General features: G+C 37.2%; 1 protein-coding gene across 29 annotated transcripts in view; it reads right to left on the bottom strand.

The window, feature by feature from the left end:
- Positions 1-20,923, bottom strand: part of ELAVL2 (ELAV like RNA binding protein 2) — a 151,353-nt gene that overhangs the window by 29,652 nt on the left and 100,778 nt on the right. For all 29 annotated transcript variants that reach the window (XM_023536334.1, XM_023536330.1, XM_023536328.1 and 26 more), the window contains one exon: positions 10,802-10,905. In XM_023536334.1, coding sequence (XP_023392102.1) covers positions 10,802-10,905 — 104 coding nt within the window. The remainder of the gene's footprint in view (positions 1-10,801; positions 10,906-20,923) is intronic.

The following is a 20,923-nucleotide window of genomic DNA, read 5'->3' on the forward strand; positions in this document are numbered from 1 at the left end:
TCTGATTCAGAAAGTCTCAAGACACTAAAAGCCCTAAATTAAGGTCTCCAAGAGAATGGTTTGTTTATACTGGTATTTACAACCTGGTTCTAAACAAAACACTTGAATATAGAGAATGTGAGACGGAAACAAACAAAAAAAAAACAATAAAAGCTACAAGCATTGGCCAACATGATATTTTATTTCTGGTCCCAGTAGTAGTTAGCTATATTATTTTTTTTTCAAATAAATTTATTTAAATTAGTTTCAAGTCTACAGTATATTGGTTAGACAGCTATATTGTTCGTAAAATGATCCCCCCAACTGCTCCCTCCCTCCTTTGGCCCTCCCCTTAGCCATCATATTAATGCTAACTGCAATCCCTCCCCATAGCTATATCGTTTTTCGAACAAGTCCCTTAACCTGAGCTTCATTTTATTGATGAAAGGGAGTATTTGCCTACAAGAGACCACTGTTTTTTCATGAATCCAGACAAGGATAAGAGTCCTATAAAAATATTACAAAGGCAAATAGAGCAAAGAATTATGGAACACTTCTTCATAAGTTAGTGCACCTATTTTATTTACTTTACCTCTCAAGCCAGCTTGGTAGAACAGACTGAAGCCACCAAACTGACCTAGTACTACTTCTCCTGAGTCATAAATGAAAGACAAGCCCTACCCTACTCCTAAATAGTAGTAGAAAAGTTAAGCAGACAGGTGCTAACAGAGCCCTGCAGAAATGCCTCTGCTGATGCACTTTTATCAAACAGAAAGGAAAGGGGGGAAGCATGCTTGGGTAATAAAGTGATCTATAAACTCCCTCCTAAGAAAAGATGAATTCTGTCAACTGCTGAGACTGTCTCCCACCACCATCCTCCATGGCTCAGAAGCAGGGATGGACAGGAAATAAGCTAGGACACTGCCTCCGGAAATCTTCCTCTGTACCATTCTCTCTGTGCAGGCTCAGCCTCTGCTCTAACCACCGTGGAAAAATACAGAAAAGCTGTCCAGAGAATGCTCAGTTACTGTCCTCTGGGAATTTTCAAATGTCTAATTCCCACTTTAGTGGGAGCTTGAAAGGAACAAGAATAACACAACAGGCTTGAATTTGAAATGACCAAGTTATGGACCCCGTGAGGCCACCCAACCACACTCTCTAGACCACCCTAGATGAGTAACAACTTCTGGGGCTTTTTGTGTTTAAAAATATATATATCAAAGCTGACGATGGAGCAGTCTAAAACTCATGATGCGGGCATTATATGAATAACACATTACTCAAAAACAACCTGTTATTCCTCATTTCAAATAAAAACTATACAAAATGAACTTATAATAGACGTAAGAATTTTATTTAAATGCATTGAATAGTTTCTGATACTCAGATGTAGCAATATACTGTTAAAACTTAGCACATAGCTCTAAAAAACTCCAGGCCATGAGTTAAAAATGAAGGTACAAAAGCATGCACTCAGTCTGTATTTTTAAAAGGGCAAAGAAATTGCTAACTCAGTTTCCATTTTTGCCTCCACTCCCGGCATATACCTTTTAAACTTTTCTGTCCCTCCACAAACAGTGATCTGACCAGCTAAATAACAACTGAGGCAAATTTCTCAAAAGGTGTCAGTTAATTTGAGGTCTGTCCTTCAGACTATTACTTCCCAATTTTCCACATCTGGTCAAGGTGAAGTTAAGTAATGTCCTATATACAAGTTCTGAAATGAAGGGTACTATATAAATGTGTAAAGCCCACATTTCTATAAGTATCTGCACTTTATACCTTCACAGAAAATAACATCAGCTACACAGCCAAAGGGACACTAGGGTGACTTGAGATGCTCAGAGAGATCTGGGGTTCAAGTACAAAGCATACTTTCTCCTTCTAATAAATACTCAAGTCCAATCCCATCCTTGCTCTGCTCAGAACTCTGACGGTTCTCTCTCACCTACAATATAAAAGCACGACTCCCTGGCATGGCACATCTACTGCTTATGATCCCTAACTGCTCTTAGGCTCATTTCTGCATTCGTCCCCAACCCTGGCTTTCTGCTTTAGCTAATTCTATGTGGTTTCCTTAACCACACAGTTAAAAAAAAACCACATAGGAAACTAGAGATAGGAGAACTTTTTATAGTGTTAACATCTATGCCAAACTAAAAACAAACATTAGTGCTTTCACACTTCCCTACAAAGCATGAACTCTCACCATTACTGCTACTATAAGACCCATTTATCTCAAACACTCCAGAATGGTGCTGCTGATATTTTAGCAGAGCACCTACCAGGTGGCAAGCTCATGGCCTAGCTTCACGTTCATTCCGCTTCCATGCTCTTTCCTTCTCCATAGTGGGGAGCTGATTTAAGCAGCATCTATAGAATAGTTCCTAATAATCAGGATTTTTACTTAAAAAAAAAAAAAAAAACTTACGACGATAAATAAAAACCAGCTCCACCCCCAATAATTCTGTAACAAAAAGAATGTTGAGCTAGAGAAGTGTTTCCCAGCACACATTTTACTGCAGCTGCTAAATTTCAAAAGAGAGAAACAGTTGAAATTATCTCCTCAGGATAGGGTGCTGCATTTAAGACTAACTAACTTATCCTACATAATAAGCTAAGTTCACTAAAAAACAGTTAAACCTTTTCTTAATATGCAATTTGGCAAAGCATGAAAAGTCCTAAAACAAATATTCTCAGTGATGAATAAATTAATTCATTTCATAGACATAAATGGAAATTTAAACAGTTAAAAGACTGAGATCTTGTCCAAGATCACAGGGCCAGTTAAATTACTTCAGCAATGGCAGGGAGGGTAAGATTTCAGAAATGTAGTTCTATATTTCTCCTTCCTATATTAAAGATAAAGTCCATGCTAAACAGATAAAAAGTCTGCAAAGATAACATTTACTAAGTGAGAAAATGACAGGCTAGTTAGGAAAATGCATAAATTTAACAAAAAAATTAAAAACAATACTGTAGCTTCAAATACAGGTTTATTAGCTTTACTTAATTATGCTAACAACTTTAAGGAATAGATATTACTATTTGTAATTAATATTCCAAGCTTCTTTTGACAGAATTTTCCTTATGTGCTTAAATAGTGCCTTAATTATTTTAATAAGAAATTTCATGTTGATGTATATCATTAATTTTTTTGCAAATGAGGGATCATTTTATGAACAATATAGATGTCTAACCAATATATTGTATACTTGAAACTAACTTAAATAAATTTAAAATAATATATCATTAATTTTTAATTAAATTGGGGTAACACTGGTTAACATTATATAATTTTCAGGTGTACAAGATTATTAATTTGACATCTGTGTACTATACTGTGTGTTCACCACCCCAACTAGTTTCCTTCAGTTACCCTGTATTTGACTCCCTTTACCCACCTTGCCCTCCCACCACTCTCTTTCCCCTCTGGTAACCACTATACTATTGTCTGTATTTATGAGTTTATTTTTGTTCACTTTAAGTTTGTTTGTTACTTTTTGCTTTATATTCCACATAAGAGTGAAATCATATAGTTTTTATCCCTTTCTGTCTGACTTAGTTCACTTAGCATAATATTCTCAAGAGCATCAATTAATTTTTAAGCAAAGGTAAAATTTAGCCTAGTCTATGTCTGAATGATTAAGAAAAAGATATATTTAATCATATCCAAATTTAGGCATCTTTTCTATGCTGGTAGTACTTTCAGACATGATATTTTTTCTTTTTGGAGGTAGGGAAGAGATGGATTCCTAGAGGTAGTATACCTATCAATAATAATAATAATTTCTATTCCTTGAGATAATACCTCCTACCTTCCAGATAAAATAAGCCCATTTTCAAGAATAATTAAACTTCTTAGGCCTGTTGTACAAGAAGGAGAAGTTGGCAGAGATGCCTGAGTCAAAGCATCCATTTCACTGTGTGATATTCACCTATTCACAGTACTTGATGGGGAAAAAAGTCTTTAAGTATTTTTGGAAATGAATGATTTTATTCTGCTAATCATGAATTTAAATCTGATACCATTAACCTATGCAAAAGGTCAAAAGTACTGGCTTTAAGCCATAAATGTTTGATGAGTACTTAGATTTTTATCAATACTGTACTTAACACCCTCTGAAACCAAAATGAGTAGAGAAACAATATGAAGACTGAACATAGTAGTCACAACCACTGACGCCCTGAATAGTCTACAAAACGAAGGGTTCCTACTGGGAACAGAGGGCTCTGAGCAGAACCCTCTCCACTCCCCCTTCCCAGCACACAATTTTTGACATTGATATGAGATTCTTCCCCCTGGATAACTGATTTGTACATGTACTACCTTTTAACTACCCTTGCTAATATCAGAAGTTAAAAACATTGTAATATTCACATTTCATTTACCATCTCAACATTAGAGACAACATGGGCAGGCTTTACCCATCCTGACTACTTCCCATGCAATTCAGAGATGGTGTGATGTCACCAGCAAGGTAAGCTGCTAGGAGATCTCCCCAGCCAGGGAAAAAAGTGACCTTTACAATAATCACCTTGAGACTTTAACTTATGAAGGTTACTACCTAAAATACTTTTCTAAACTAGGCAAACACAGTATGTTTTTCTAATTTCTAAGCCATGCTTTATAAAAATTAAAGACTATATGAACTACTTTTTACTCCAAATGCTAAACTATTGTTCAGCATGCTCAAGAGAAAGCATGGCTAATGTTCCAATTAAAAGAATTATCCACAAGAGGATTATAAACGGGAAAGGCTGAACTTTGCATGCAAAAATATCAAATATTTAGAAAATCCATCTATTCAAGAGAGTACATTTTGGTGGCTTCTAAGTTCTAGGTCTTATAACTTGCTGTCACAAATTGCCTGGGAAGCATTTAAAATAATAATAACAACAACAACAACAACAACAACAATAATAAAAACAGATTCCTCCATCTCACCTTTGAATACTGATCTAATAGGTCTGAAGTGAGTTCCAGAATCTGTACTATTAACTCACTCTCCTTGTGATTCTGATGCGACCAAGTTTGGGAACAACTGCTTTAGGATCTCACAGTGCCTGAGGGACTTTGCTTCACTCATTGCAGAAATACTGAATATTTGTCATTTATTTAACACACCATCTATCTATTGCACAAAAACCTACTGGGCTAATGCTATTAGGAAACCCCAAGAGAAACTGCTAAATAAACTACCTTTCACAGCACTTGATTTACTGTTTCAATACTCCGATAACTAGGAATTTTACCAAATGCATACTAAATGCTAGGTGGCTTAGAATACTTAACAGAAACCTGAACTCAAAGAGTATACAAACACCTGTGTACCTGTATATAATACATATATTAATAAATCTACTGCAGCTTTCTAAAAGAAAGCATAGTGTCATGGCAAAGGTTTTCGTGTGGGTATCAGGAGACACAAATTTGAGCCACAGCTCTATCTTTACCTGCCTGGTATTAGCTAACCTATATGACCGGTCTCGACTCTTTCACTGGGGGCAGCGAGTAGTGCATAAGTCCAAATTATACATGGATGCCTTCAATCTCCAAACTTCTGTGGTTTCTCATTGTAAAGAGAACATCCTGCAAAGAACAGAGAACCCAACTCAAGCTGGAACAACCCAGTAAGGCAGCAGTTGAAGAAGAGACTTCAGATGGGCTCCAAAAGATGGGATGGCCACTAATAAACTGAAATGAGTGGGAAAAGAGAAGCCAAGAACCTGGAGCCACATAAGTATATGTGCAGGGGCTGCTAATAAGATCAACTTGTAAGTGAAGAGCCAGTCTTACTACCATGGAGAACATTAATAAGTTAGTAACATTAACTTTGGGTCACTCCAAAGTTAAGTCAAATGACATGGTGAAAGAATAGAGAAAGATGAGAAAATTTATAGTGAGAAATAACATAAGGAAAGCAAGTGTTTTTTTTTAAGATTATCTTCAAACCTTTCTCCAAGATGGACTGAAAGAAGGAAAATAGACTGATTTATAGAACAGTATTCCAGGGAACAAAAAGACTTAAATGCAGCTTCCAAAAGGTACTTAATTCAGTAAACGCTGGGGGGGGGGACTAGCTCAAGATATATAAGAACACAAAACACATCTAATTGAAAATAGGAAAAAAATACAGAAAGAACAAACAGACAAAAAACTGTACTATGTAGTTTTGGAAAATGATCTGTTTTGCCTCTCAGAGAAATTTGGGCCAAACTGAGAATACCAGCTGCTGATATTTTTATAGCAATTGAATGGGGGCAGGGAAAGAAGTAGCCTGCTGTTTATCCACTGCCATCCCCTCAACCATGATTTCAGAAAATCAGAAGTAGCAGATGTCACAGTGTAAAAGTCGCAAGGCATTACTGTCCTTTCTTCCATGTATTCTGCCCAGGCAGCTGGGCCCTGAAGAGAAGGCTGAGCAATAAACAGTGAGGAAGCAGCTGTCATCAAATAGTCTCCTTGTAGGCCATAGAAATTTATTCTGTGCCAACTTGTTTCACCTGCGTTTCTACTTTCTTGTGGACCTTATGTCAAAAGAACTGACTTATAGCAAAAGAACTAACTCATGAGAATAAAATAAAGGTGGTTATTTCTAGAACAGAGAAAAAGGTATGTCCTAAAATGAGCCATCCCAACCACCTATTCCAATTTCTTCTTAACAGCAAGCCAGGATTTTAAAATTATATAAATTAGCAGCAATCCAGGAAATCACTTTAAGTTGGGGAGGCCCATAAAAATCTGCAGTAGGATAGAGAACACACAAAACAATCTGAAGGTAACTGGATAATGAATGTCTTTTTTTTTTAATAAGAACACTTAGTTATTAATTAATAGTACTATTAAAAGGTTAACCTATGAAACAAAAAGTATGCAGAGAGAGATTGGGGGGAAAATGACATGAATAATAGAGGCCTTTGCTCATCCTTCTTGTGACCAAATCAAAGTTGTGACAGAAACATGGAGCAAACAGCAAGCAAAGTCACCTAGGACCTAGATGAACAGAAGCACTACAACTAGAGAGAGAAATAAATCACCCTGCAACAGTAGAAGGTAGCAGGGGGTGAAGATGTGAGGCTGCCAAGTCCCAAGTGGCTGAGTGGGACAGAGGCTACAGCAGCGGCAGCTGCAGACACCTCTTAAAGGGGTCCTGTCCACAAGTAGACTTTTGCGGTGACGGACCTGCTCGCTCTGAACACCAGAGCCCAGTCAGCTGCTCGGGGGACACCAGGGACTTACAGGGGACACTGAATTGTTGGAGTGAGGGCCAGAGGCAAGGCTCTCTCCCGGGCAGAAGTGCCGGCAGTATCCATTGTTCTTCTACTGAGCCCTCCCCACTCCCTGCATGCAGACTCAGCACCACCATAGCTGAGACATCATCAAACTGGGTAACAGAGGTCACTCTGCCCAGAGTATTCCCTGAAACTCTGTCTCCCCCAACTCGCAGCCACACCCAAGCCAGTTGTGTCCTCAGGAATCCAGTGCGCCTTGCTGAGCAGAGACTCACACTGGTGACAGCTGGCCTCAGCTTCTGGTGTGGCCTTTTGAGGCAACTATAAGCACAGCATCTATGGATTGCTTGCTGAATCTTAACAGGTGGCCCCGGAGGGGCTAAAGTTGGCCTGCAGCTGAACCTCTCTCAAGACTATGCCACTGGGCACCTACTACACAAATAAGACCACACTAATAAGACCAGGAGACTTAGGAGATTTGCTTAGTACACGGAAACAGACACAGAAACACGGCCAAAATAGGGAAACAAAGCAGCAGAAACCATATGAGAGAACAGAAGAGAGATCCAGAAATAATAAAGTCAAGCGATCTAACAGATGCAGAGTTCAAAACACTAGTTATAAAGATGCTCAACTAAGGGGAAGAGTAGATGAACTCAGTGAGATCTTTAACAAAGTGATAAAAAAAAAAATGAAAATTATAAAAGGGAACCAGTTAGAAATGAAGAACACATTATCCAAGATAAAGAGTATATTAGAAAGAATCAACAGAATGGATAAAGAAGAGGATCGAACCACTGCTATAGAGGACACTCAAGCAGAATGGTAAGAAAAAAGCCAAGACTACAATAATAATTTACGGAGCCTATGGGACAAAATTAAATGTAAAAATATCCATCTTATAGGGGTATTGAAAGGAAAACAAGAAGTTGAAGAGTTATTTGAAAAAATGATGGAAAACTTCCCTAACCTGGTGAAGAAATAGACATACAACCCTAGGAAGCTCAGTCTAGCCAAAAAATGAACCCAAAGAGGCCCACACCAAGACACATTATAATTAAAATGCCAAAGGTTAAATACAAAGAGAGAATCTTAAAAGCAGCAAGAGAAAAAGCAGTTAGTTACCTACAAGGGAGCACCCATAAGATTGGCAGCTGATTTCTCAAAAGACACTATGCAGGACAGAAGGGCCTGGCACAAAATACTCGACATGATAAAAACCTAGGATCTACAACCAAGCATACTTTACCCAGCAAAGCCATCATTTAGAGTCGAAGGACAGATAAAGAGTTTCCCAGACAAAAATAAGCTAAAGGAATTTATCGACACCAAGCCAGTATTACAGGAAATGTTGGAGGGACTTCTTTAAGAAGAAAAAACATGTATCAAAAACATGAATAAAGAATGATAATAACTACTACATTCCTATCCACAAGTACTTCAAAGAATTAAGATCTCCAACATAAAGATAAGGTGGCTGAATGGTTAAGAAAACAAGACCCCTAGATATGCTACCTATAAGAGACTCACTTCATATTAAAAGACACACATAGACTAAAAGGAAGGGGATGGAAAAGATATTGCCTTGATAGACCTAGAGGATGTTGGACTGAATGAAATAAGTCAGGTAGAGAAAGACAAATATCACATGATTTTACGTACATGTGGAATCTAAAGAACAAAATCAACAACAATAACAACAAAAAAAATGGAAATAAACTCATAGATACAGAGAATATTTTGAGGTCTACTAGATGGGAGGGGGGTTGCAGGGATGGTGAAAAAGGGCAAAGGGATCAAGAAGTACATGGATAGTTACAAAATAGACAGGGAGATATAAAGTGGAGATATAAAGCATAGCAGAAGGAAAATAATTAACAATGTTGTAATAAATATGTAAGGAGAAGAAGGGTACTAGATTTAGTGGGGTGATCAGTATGCCAGCTATAATTTTAAAAAACTCACTGAATTGTACAGTGTAAATACAAACAACTAATTGTCTATTATATTTTAATAAAGCTGGGGGAAAAAAGTATGCAGAGAAGTATAAACAATTAGAAAAAATCATTCCAGACTGAAAAACCATGTCAAAGCAAACTTAGACTGTATGATAAATCTTATTTTTTTCCTCAAACTTTGATAGCATAGTAACCAATTCATTTTCTGACTAAAGGCTGAACCTTTTCATAGGACATTTTCTCCATCAAGAACATCTAGAATTCTTGGACATCTTATATCCAAGTATATTTGGAGGCCACCGCACACAGTTTCCTTTAGATAAGATAGAGCTGGGAGGCATCTTTCCTATGCACCAATAAATATAAAGAATGAGATGTCAAAACTACTCAGGGCTAACAGATTACCTGAACTGACAATTCTGAGAAGCAACTTTTAAGCACAAAGATGACACTGCATTTCCAGATACCTAAAAAAATGAGCAGCAACCTTCTAGACAAATTTCTAAGCAAGATGGATGCCACAGTCAGCCTTAACTAACTTCCCCTCACCACTTCAGGCTATAGTCTGAGCTGACTTCTTAAATCAAGGGTGGAAACTAGGTTCCAATTTGAGTCAACTGATTGAGGTTGCCTGGAATACTATTTTGAAAAATATTTGGGAGCCATATCTAAACTCAGTGAGAGAGTGCCATGATTGATTGGCAATATCTGTACAGGACAGGAGAGCGAAAACTGATGGCAGGTGTACTAATAGTTTGCAAGACGCAACATCCCTTTTATTTTCTAAAGGAAAAAAAAACTTATACTGCAAACTGAATTAACTTCTTATCTAGATAGAATCTACGAAAGAACTTTAAAAATTCACTAAAGCAGAAAAACATCCACAAAATTATTTACAATTTGTCTTGAAAAGAAAAATATAACAGGAAAAATAATCTGTGTGACATGTAAGCTCTTGTAGTCAGTCTCCTCTTAAGCTGAATCTACTGGAAGTCAAACTATCAAAGCACAGCCCAAGGACTATATCCATCGTGTGTGTGTGTGTGTGTGTGTGTGTGTGTGATGACCCAGGAGGTAAGAATCGTTTTCACATTTTTAAGTGATTGGGACAAAATAAAGACTATTTTGTGACACACAAACATTACATGAAATTCAGGTTTCACTGTCAACAAATAAAGTTTTATAGAATCACAGCCACATCTATTAGTTCACATAGTGGCGATGGCTATTTTCAAGCTAAAAGAGCAGAGTTGAGAAGTCGTGATAGAGACTGTATGGCCTGTAAAACCTAACACATTTACTACCCAGCCCTTTCCCTAGAACAAGTGTGCCAATGCCTGTGCTAGGACTGGTCTAAGGTTTCCTCAAATTATACGGCAAGCAATTCACTATAAAGGAGATTTAATTCAGTAGGCTTCATAAAGTACTTATCTTAGAAAGTTGCTACTGTCCCTTAGCTAATACAAGAATGATTACATAAGGTATCCTTGAAGGAAGTTTCACACATCATGTAACAAAACAATTCCGCTATGTCTCCCACAAAATGAATTAAGGAAAAAACTGCACACAGACCATAATTTACAATGTTCTGCAAGTAGATGAAAAAAAAAAAAAAAAAATTAACATACTTTTATTGTTTTGGTTTGAAGTCTCAATCCATTCAGGGTGTTGATAGCTTTCTCTGCATCCTTTGGGTCAATGTAGTTCACAAAGCCATATCCCAAGCTCTGCCCTAATGAAAGGGAAGGGGAAAAAGGCATATATGCATTAGTTCGACACTGCTGACAACAGAGATTCTCTTTCATTTTGGCATATGGTCTTGTCATTAAACGTATTTTCTCAACAGTAAAAAGAAGTCTACATTAATTCTTCTAGGTATATACATGTGGTCTTTTTCATCTCCCATCTACTATATTTGCAAGTTTAAACATCAGTTAGAACTCAGCAAGCTGTGCCGTTTAAAAAAACCACACATTCCAAAAGAGTTCCAACATACAGGTCTTGCCTGAGCCATTGAGCCCAGCAGCAAGTCAACAGTCAGCTTCGGAAACAGTGGGTGCAGATCTCCACCGAGCTGCTAAGTGGGCTTCATGGACACAAATTTTTCAGCTTCAGTTTCCTTATCAATAAAATAGGAAAGCAGTAAGCATCAACCAAGAATCTGTCCGTGTTCTGTTTGCTGCACCCTGACAAATGTACAGCCTTTACCAAGTACAATTATTTCAGAGTCTAGAATGATGAAGAATCACGTATATGTATGTGTGTGAGTGTGTGTGTGTGTGTGTGTTAGTGTGCGTATATATAGGTGTTTTCATATATATGTATTGTACATTTATTTTAGAGAGTTTCTTTAAATAAACTGAATCCAATTTTCTTAAAGGGGTCTGATGACATAGATGAGGAATACAGAGAAATGTGTACACACAGATTTACACTAAGGATACCCAAGTTAATGAGAACATCAGAGAAAGGAAGGAAAAAAGCATAAACAAAAGTAACAAAACAGGAAATTTTTGGAGTAAGAGTTGCTTCAAAATAAGACTTTTGTTGTTGCTTCTTCTTATCATATGAGCCCTCTCACCCCTGGCTCAATGTCCCAACTCTCAAAAAGTAGGAAGTAACAAGAGGCTAGAATCAATGAAATCCACATATAAGTAGAACCAATCCTAAAGGTCTCAATTTTTTTAACTAAGGGCAAGTTTCTCAGTTTGAAAAGATGAGAAACACTATAGAGTAGGTGCAAAAATGGACATAAAAATGGTTTAGCTTACTGAAAGTCAAACCAAACTAACTAAGGACTTTCTGGAAGATGCCCAGTAAAGATTCAAATGCTTTTTATAAAATACCACGTTTGTATCAATTTCAAAGCGAAGTGAGGGATTTTTTTCTTTTAAGGAGCACCTTAGGTCCAAGTGGTTATGAATACAGGTATTTACAACAGACACTCCGGTTACTCTAATGTGGTTCCTTATAACTATACAAAATTAAAAAGAGAGAAGGGGCTAAATACAGTACCTAATAATCATGAAAACTTGTATTTTGGAGACCACGATCATTATTTGTGATAATCATTGCTAACGTACGCCCTCTTATCAAATTGTACTTTTTCCTGTTTTTAAAAAAGATGAGGGTGAGCTAAAATTAACTCAGTTCATTATTTTTTCTCGCACAACTCATATTTTGTTTTACTTATGGTTCTATCTTTTAAGAGTTACAGGTGAAACCATTGTATTTTTAAGCATTCAGCTTTTTACTAATTTGACAAACATTTATCACATCTCTATTGCATGCGCAGTGCCCTCTTATGAAATGTGCTGCAATTCTATTATTATTGAATAGGGTTCAAATTGGCTGAACATAAAAATATCTGCTCAAGGAAGTAATTTATGATGAAAAGAATATAGACTTTGGAGAAAGACACATAGAAGTTGCAATCTTGGCTGTGCCATTTGCCCACTGTGTGACTTTGAAGAAGGTACTTAACCTCTGAGTCATAACTTCCTTAATTTCTAAAATCAAGATAATAATTCCTAGCAAATGAGGTTGTTGTGACAGTGATTAGCACATTTGCTACTGATGGAAGTAGATCATTCTGGTCAAAAAATAAAGTTAGAAAAAATAATGTATATCTACTGTATGTTAAGGAGTATAAGTATAGTCATTTAAAATTAAATCAGGAAGATGCTACAAATATAATGGGGAAAGGAAAGGCAAGCCAAACATTGTGTAGTTTTGTCAAACTGCTATTCCATAACAAAAATAAATCAAATTATCAATTTAACAGCATTGAGACTCCATTTCTCCTATCTACTGGCACTACCCTACACTTGGATTTCAGCAGCTTCTAACCACAGTATTTTCTCAACTTTGGTTGTACACTGAAATCATCTACAAAGTTAAAAACAAACAAACGAACAAAAAAACCTGACACCTAAGACCCATTCCCAAAACTTTTTATTTTATTGGTCTATTACAAAGCACTATACTAGGTTTTTTAAATTCTAATATGCAGGCAACATTGAGAATCACAGTTTTAATAGTGAGAGATAATCCAGGACTACAAATGAGGCTTCTGGGAGCCCCGAGAAGGACCAAGTGCTGATGCTCTGGGCATGTGAAGTGACTCTGCAGGGAAGACAGCCTTTTACCGATGCATTTTTAAAATATAAGTGGGCGTATTTCTTCTAAAATCTTCAAGTCATCCATCACCTTAGAGAAACAGTTTATTAGCTCTCTGAGGTCACTCTTGAACACAGCAGTGCCTGCTGGAGTTGGTCACTGCGTAAAGCGAAAGCCTGTCCTGCCAGTTTCTGCTTAGTTCTCTCCCATGCTGGCCTCTGAGCTCTTATTTCCAACACACTGTCAGCACTCAAAAGCTTGCTAAATGAGTAAATAAGAAGCATAATGGTATTATGTACTTAACCAAAGGTATTATCAACATCAGATGGCCCATGCATTTAGTGGACCTTTGACCTGATCCCCTCAAGCAGTCATGGCTAGCTATAATAAAGATGAGTTAGCCAAATTTCTATTACTATTATCCTAAGCAAAATAATATGAAAGGGTATCTCTGCTAAAAGGCTGCATTCCCAAATCCACTGTCATAGATGCATTAAAATGCTGGCACTGGAACACAAAGGAGTTAGGAACCTCATAGCTTTTCATTTTAAAGTGAATTAGTCAAGTCAGCAAATATTTATTGGGTGCTTAAAATAAATAAAAATATAGATGATAGCAAGATAGGCAAGACTCTCCCCATTCTCACTAAATTTAAATTTTAGTTTAAATTTAGCCTCACATGAATCATGTGAGATACTTATATTCTTCTCCTGCAAGGGAGAAATATATGTGAAGGTAGACAAGGTCAATCAGCTTCTTCAAACAAAAAAACGAGGCAGGAAATAGTGGTCAGAACTTGAGTCCATGATTCTCAAATGTCATTCTCCACTCAATTCAAACTAGGTTATATCTGAACCCAGGACATCGTCAATATGCCTGAAGTATAATGTCAACAGGTATTTTCTAACAGTGTTGTTTTAAGACAGTTGCCCACTGTCTCAAATTCTTGTACTTCTTGGGCAAATATCATTTTCACTATATTTGAAAGGCTATGCTGTTATTCATTCCATGACAAAGTAAATTGCATCTTATATAGTGCCTATTTCAAGTTATTATAAGTGAGTGCAGATTTTTAAAAAATAAACAGTGGCAAGTCAAACATCAATAAAAAATATGTAGCCTGGATCCACTTTTCCCCCATTCCTGTATTCACCAGCTAGTAACAGTCATAAATCACCAGGGAAGGCTTGGAAATCAAGCCTCATTTATCCATATCATCCAAATCTATTTTTCAAATCGTTCTGAATTTAGAATGTGCATATTGACCAAGAATCATTTCTTTAAAAAAAAATGTATAAAGCTCTACATTTAAATTCCAAATATAACCATTATGGAAATCAACATGATTAAAAAGAAAATTCTGAAAATGGCAAAGCTAAGGCGCGCGCGCACGCACACACACACACTTTAAAACAAATAAATTCTGTCTTTAGAAGCTAAAAAATCCTTCTGGTAACTGAATATCAAAAATAAGGCCAACACTACTTGTCTCCACAAACTACCTATAGTCACCATTAGGGATTGTGGAACCATTAATCCAAGCCTTGGTCTTAACGGCCAAGGCAGAGATTCATAACTTCGCTATAGAGCAAGCTATCCAAATGTGCAGCCTAAGCCCTTCATGCAGGTACTGAAAATTCCAGGTGGATACTGGCCTTCAGCACATGTATCCTGTATACCATGTGTATGAATGCCTTTTATTTTGCATCCTCTTTTTTAATCTAACATATTTGCTGCAGAAAATAACTTCTTCATGAGAGAGAGAAAAATCACTTAAAACTGCTCTTGGCATAAAGAAAAGTTATAAACAGGCTTAGAACCACAGCCGAGTGATCTTAAAGAACAGAGCTACAACACTTCATAGGCCTCTGAATGGGACTAAGGCCCAGTGAGAGTCACAGGAGGGTCGGAGCAGGAAGAGCAAAACAGGAAGAGAACCCATGTAGTGGATAAAGGGCTAGTGGAAAACAGGGTAAACTCCAATTTATCCCAAACTGTGTGTAATTCAAAGCAGCAGCCATTCCCTTGCCACCTACATTGCTTTTAATAGCACACTTTAATTAAAATTTTAATTGCATATTTTAATTAAAAATATACAATCTTCTGGACCCATTTAATTCAAAGGTCACTTTATTTAGCCTTACTCTTTCAAATTACTACCAATGTTCAGAATATCAAGTTACCCTCTCAGGTTTAAAGGTAAAGGCAACAGACTACCATAATTCTTGATTACAAACCTGGTACAATAATTTAATTTTATTCAAACAATATTAAGTGAAATCCCTCTCTATATGGAATTGTGGAAAGTAAAATTCTGTATTAAAAAAAAGGTCACACTATATATTTCTCATCAACACTTAGTATTCGTTTGTTCAACAATTACAGAAAATACTTTTTCCTAGTCCCTCAGGATATAGCAAAGAGACAAAAAGTTCCTCTTCATAAAACTTATGTCCTGGTAGAGGGGCTAAAAGAAGCAGAAAGATGGGGGAGGGGAGTGAGGGGTCAGGGCTGGTGTTTAAATATAGTGGTCAGGGTGGGTTTCATTCTGAAGATAACATCTGATCCAAGACTTGAAGGAAGGAGCTCATAGTTTAATAGGAATCTGCAAGTAAACTTATTTCAGTGAAAGTTCTGCCATATAGGTATCACCTCTTGCCAGGTCTATCAACTAAGTCTGCCCCTCCTCCCATCCCCTCTGCATTAGCACAGATCCTCATGTATTATTCTAACCTAGATTACTGTTACAATATCCTAACCCATTGCTCCTTCCCTAGACTCCTGTTAACTCCAAAACCAGTCATTCTCCACCACCATGTTGTCCAGGTGATCTTCCTAAAAACAAATCCAATTGTGCTCTGGTCATCAACATCTCCTTGCTTACGTCCACTACCCCTACACACATACCCTAAAATGCATTCAGTTCCCTGTGTCTGGAACACACATCTCAAACTGGCCAATTCTCACATATCCTTCGAGACTTTCTCTGAGACCACTTCTTGCCCTAATTTGCCCACTCCTAATGCACAGTGTTTCCTGTTCTTTCTAGTCTTTCCAGTCCTTATGTTACACGTTTAACAAATTAGTACATCTATGAGTATTAAGTCAATTTGGATGCCTCGCCCTTTTGAGCAAGGACAAACTGAGCATAGTTTTAGACAGAAGACCCTATCACAGATTATGAACTACATGTTCACTGAATGAATGAATGAATGAATGAATGAGTGAACAATCAAGCTAATGAACGAACAAGAGCAAGGTTTAGAAGAGAGGCGCCCTTATAAACATGCTCCCCATGGCCCTACATTGTACCAGATGGATTACAGAACAAAGGGAGACAAGATGCTCAAATGTTAGTGTTCCGTCTTTAAAAGGGAATGATGTGAGATTTTTTAAAATAGTTCATGTAAAATTTTTCATATGAAAATTTTCTACAAATACCATTTAAATGAAATCTCAATTTTAAAAAAATAATGTCATCTAGAGTAATTTGATAGATTTACATAAATCTGTTTCACAATTCCGTAAGTATGAATTATGGGATGTCAGCATATAATTTTGTTGAAAGTGCTTTCTCTCTAACATAATTAAGTCTGCCAAGACTATTCAGGTACAAGTCAAATAAAATGCAGAGTGAATTCTGTAAAAACCTGGTAGTTGAATCAACAATATAAGGTGACTGCACTGATTGATGTGTATCTATTATTTCATTTGGAGCAGTAGTAATGTTTTATGAAATAAAAAAAGGACAAAAGCGGTATGAATCTTTTTTGAAATCATACAGTTTGTAGGAACAGGTCACTATAGACCTCTCTGACAAGCAAAAGTATTTTGCAACCTAAGGGTCTAATAATGTAACATTGGGGTGGGGGGTGCGCAAACTGAATAGATTCACTGTCTTTAAACATAGTACCTATATAAAACTGTATCCCTTAACAAAAAAAAAAGCAAATAATTTCATTTAGAAAAGTAAGTTTTCACTCCAAGAGGGGACAATATCTTTTTAAAGACAGAGCTACTCTTTCCTCTCATTTTAACACCCTTCCTCCCTCCTCTCAAACATATAATAAAGCTGCAAATGTGTTACATTTCTTCAGATGGACTTCTTGTTCCTGGGCACTCATTACGTGTGTCTGTTCAGACAGGCTGTGCACTACAACCCTGGCACCAAAGCAACGTGCACCAGACTTTACAAAGGAGCTTTCTTAATATCTCATATCTGATATGTAACAAAATCATGTGGGTACCACACATCAGGGGAAAGGTCTGAGAAAATCTTAGAAGAACAGAAGAATGCAATCCTCTCTAGTCCTAGTAACATTTCTCTCCAAATTTTAATTCCTGACTTAGCCCAAGTCTCCTCAAATGCAGCATGCCAGATGCATCAGGTCCTTCCATTTAAACATTCAGCTAACTCAGGGCGAGTTAAACAGGTCCTCTGTGCCACCCTCTAAATGAGGAGGATCATATTGTGAAGCGACGGACTGGTGAGATTCTACTACTACAGACCAAGCCAACCTCCCTGAAAGCTCAGAGCATTTTTACCAGCTTCCCAAAGGACATTACCAGGGATTATCACAAGGATGGAGAATTCAACCTAGACACTCGCATAATACAGAAAACAGATGGCTCACTCGAAGACTCATCTTCCACCCAAATGCTAATAAAACTGGCCTGAGACTAAATTCCCCAATATTTTAAAGTGGTTTTCAGAACTTCACAGATACATTGAGATATAATACAGAAGAGTTTAAATTGTAACTCCTCTGCTGAAATCAAAGTTGTAAATAGTGATCATTTGGTAAATATTACCTAAACAGCCTAATTCTAGAGAGAGCACCAGGGCATTTTCAAGTTCATTTTAATGGCCATCTCCTTCCTCAGCTTACGTAACTGGTAGAGATCTATTTTCCTATAGTTCACATCCCAGTAATTATGAATCTGCTGGCAATGCAATGTGACCTTGCTTAAGTTGGCAAAACTGTGGGTTCTTAATACATCACAATTTCAGAAAACATTAAGAACTCCCACACGATTCAGTGTTAGGCTATCGAGAACAGCAAAAGCATATTAAATCCTCTAAATTCTTGAATATTGCACATGGGTACTAAGATGTCTTGCATCCAAGACCAGGAAGATGAGGAAAAATGCTCTTTATCTCAAGTGGGAAAATAAACCAATTCATCTAGTATGCACATCTTAGGATAAGACTTTAACTTAGCAGGTTCTCTAGCTTGAGAGAAAGTGAGTTATTGTAGCATCTTAACACCACAGTTAAGACAAAAGCCAGTTATCACTTAGTGATTTAGGTAGGTGCTCTAAAGAAAACTCAGCAGTTCTAACTTCAAACACTGGAGCTGCCCGTGATGAGAGCAAAAGCCAAAAAACTGTCAGTTAGTCAGAAAGTCAGACTTCTAAATTTCAAAAAAAGTTAAGGATATCAACTCTGAGCTAAGGGAAAATCTACTTTCAGTTAGAGATGTGAGTCTGCTGCAATCTCCTCATTTCTTCATTATAATTAACTCCATACAGATCCCTCCCCAACACACACACACAAAAGGGCTTGCATTACTTGTTTTATCTTGTGCTTACTTAAAAGGCAATGGAGTGGTTCAAGTAAATATCATCTGAGATGAGAGCAAATGAACTATACTCCACAAAAATATTAATGTGGTACAGAGGGATACCAGTTAACAACTGCAGTAGTAAAAAGGACATCTGCTGTCGCTTGCACTACCAGCTGGTATCAATCTATACACACACACACACACACACACACACACACACACACACTCACGGAAACCAGTAAGTAGTCCATCAAAAAGCAGCATGGCTTCTTAATGTGTGTCTCTCTCTCTTGTAAGATACCGTTTTTTGTTCAGATATTGCAAGAAAAAAATTTAAAGGCCCTAGCACTATAATTAGCTTAGTGCTCTTTTTGAAACTGTGTCAGTCTTGCAAACCACTGTGAAGCAACCCCTGTTTTGTCCAGAGAATGGGAAACTATCCAAACATACAAATTTGTCAGACTATACAAATCTCACCAGGTCCACATGATAAAAAAATGTTCTTAGAGATTATAAGTTTTCTTCTTGAAGACAGAATGATTTTAAAAAGAAAAAAAAAAAAGTATCTTTCTCACCCAAAAGTTAAAGGTTCACCAGACAAAACCTTTCAATATAAAACCTCAGTAGGTCTACAAGAAAATTCTGTTCCCACGCCTCCCAAATGCTTATATCTAGCTTCCTGGAGGCACACAATACCACTGCCTAATTATAAACTGCTATCAAGCAACTCATGAGCTTTATATTATATACAATCATATGTAATTCCCACAAGAAAGCTCTGTGTAGATACACCTGTACCCATTTTACAGATATAAATATGAAGGTCAAGAGATGGTGATTAACTTGCTCAAAGGCACAGAGCTATCTGGTGAGTGGTAGGTAGGTTTTGACACCAGGATAGACCTTTTCAAACTCGCTCTTTCCAGCATGTACTTCATTGCCTTCAGCCAAGTTTGGGAATTATTTTGAAAGAAAGTCCTGTGCACCAAAAATTCCCAACCTTCCAACCAGAATATTCATAATCTCCAAATACGCCTGCATTTTTTTCTGGTTATTTGTCATGTCATCTATTGACTGGAACTTCACCATTCTTTCTCAATCCATCAAATTTCTGTATAAAAGAAAAATGGCATCCTGCAGGTGCACTAATCACTTAAACCCTCAAAACAAATCTAACATTACAAAGCAGATAGATTAGAGATATCCATCCAGATTATAAAAAGATTCATTTAAAACAGGACTTGATTTACATACTCCTTTTTCCAGAAACTCAGAAAGCAACTCTTATGGCTAAAACCAAAATGTCTGTTACTGCCAAAATCATCCCCCACACAAGATAACTTCTCTCATCAGCAGATTGCATTAAAAGGCTTTCATATGCATAGTATGGTTTCCTCGCTGTTGGAAGCAGGTGGTATCAATATCACACGGTCTCTGCCCTCTAAGATCTTAGCTCAAAAATTTAAAGCATGACAGTAAATGAGAGAGATGCAACAGCTAATGAACATGGCAACACCTATGATTAACTGGAGTTTCACACTTAACTGGGACAAACTTGAAAAAGAGAAGGCGTTAGTTACTTGAAACAGAGGACATGAAATTTAAGAGTTCCCTGACAGATACATTAAGGAAATAGACATATGGAGAAGAGCTAATGTCTAGAGAAGTAGAGATGGTCAGACCAAGGGCACACTGAAAAAATGGTCTGTGCAGAGGTAAAAAAGCAGACTATCTACTCTGAGAATAGTGATGCCCCATGGGAAGGTTAACAGTGATCTGCCTACTGCAGGATGCACCAAGCAGGGAGGTTGCCATGAGGAAAGATATAGAGAAAACCTGAAGAAGACAGGTTTTCCCTGGAACAATCACTGGGGAGAGGCAGATCTAGGATCAAGGAGACCACTGAGCAAGAAGTTGTGCCAGTCTAGGAAGGGGACCACACTCCAATCTCTTTCAATAAAGTCTGCAGAGAGCCCTAAAAAACAAAAATTAGAGGGTAAAAACCCACATCCTTTTCCACAAGTCTCTACAAACTGCCCCAATCCCAAACAGCTAACCTCTCAT

This window comes from Pteropus vampyrus, unplaced genomic scaffold (genome assembly GCF_000151845.1).
Source record: "Pteropus vampyrus isolate Shadow unplaced genomic scaffold, Pvam_2.0 Scaffold153, whole genome shotgun sequence".
In the NCBI taxonomy this organism is placed as follows: Eukaryota; Metazoa; Chordata; class Mammalia; order Chiroptera; family Pteropodidae; genus Pteropus; species Pteropus vampyrus.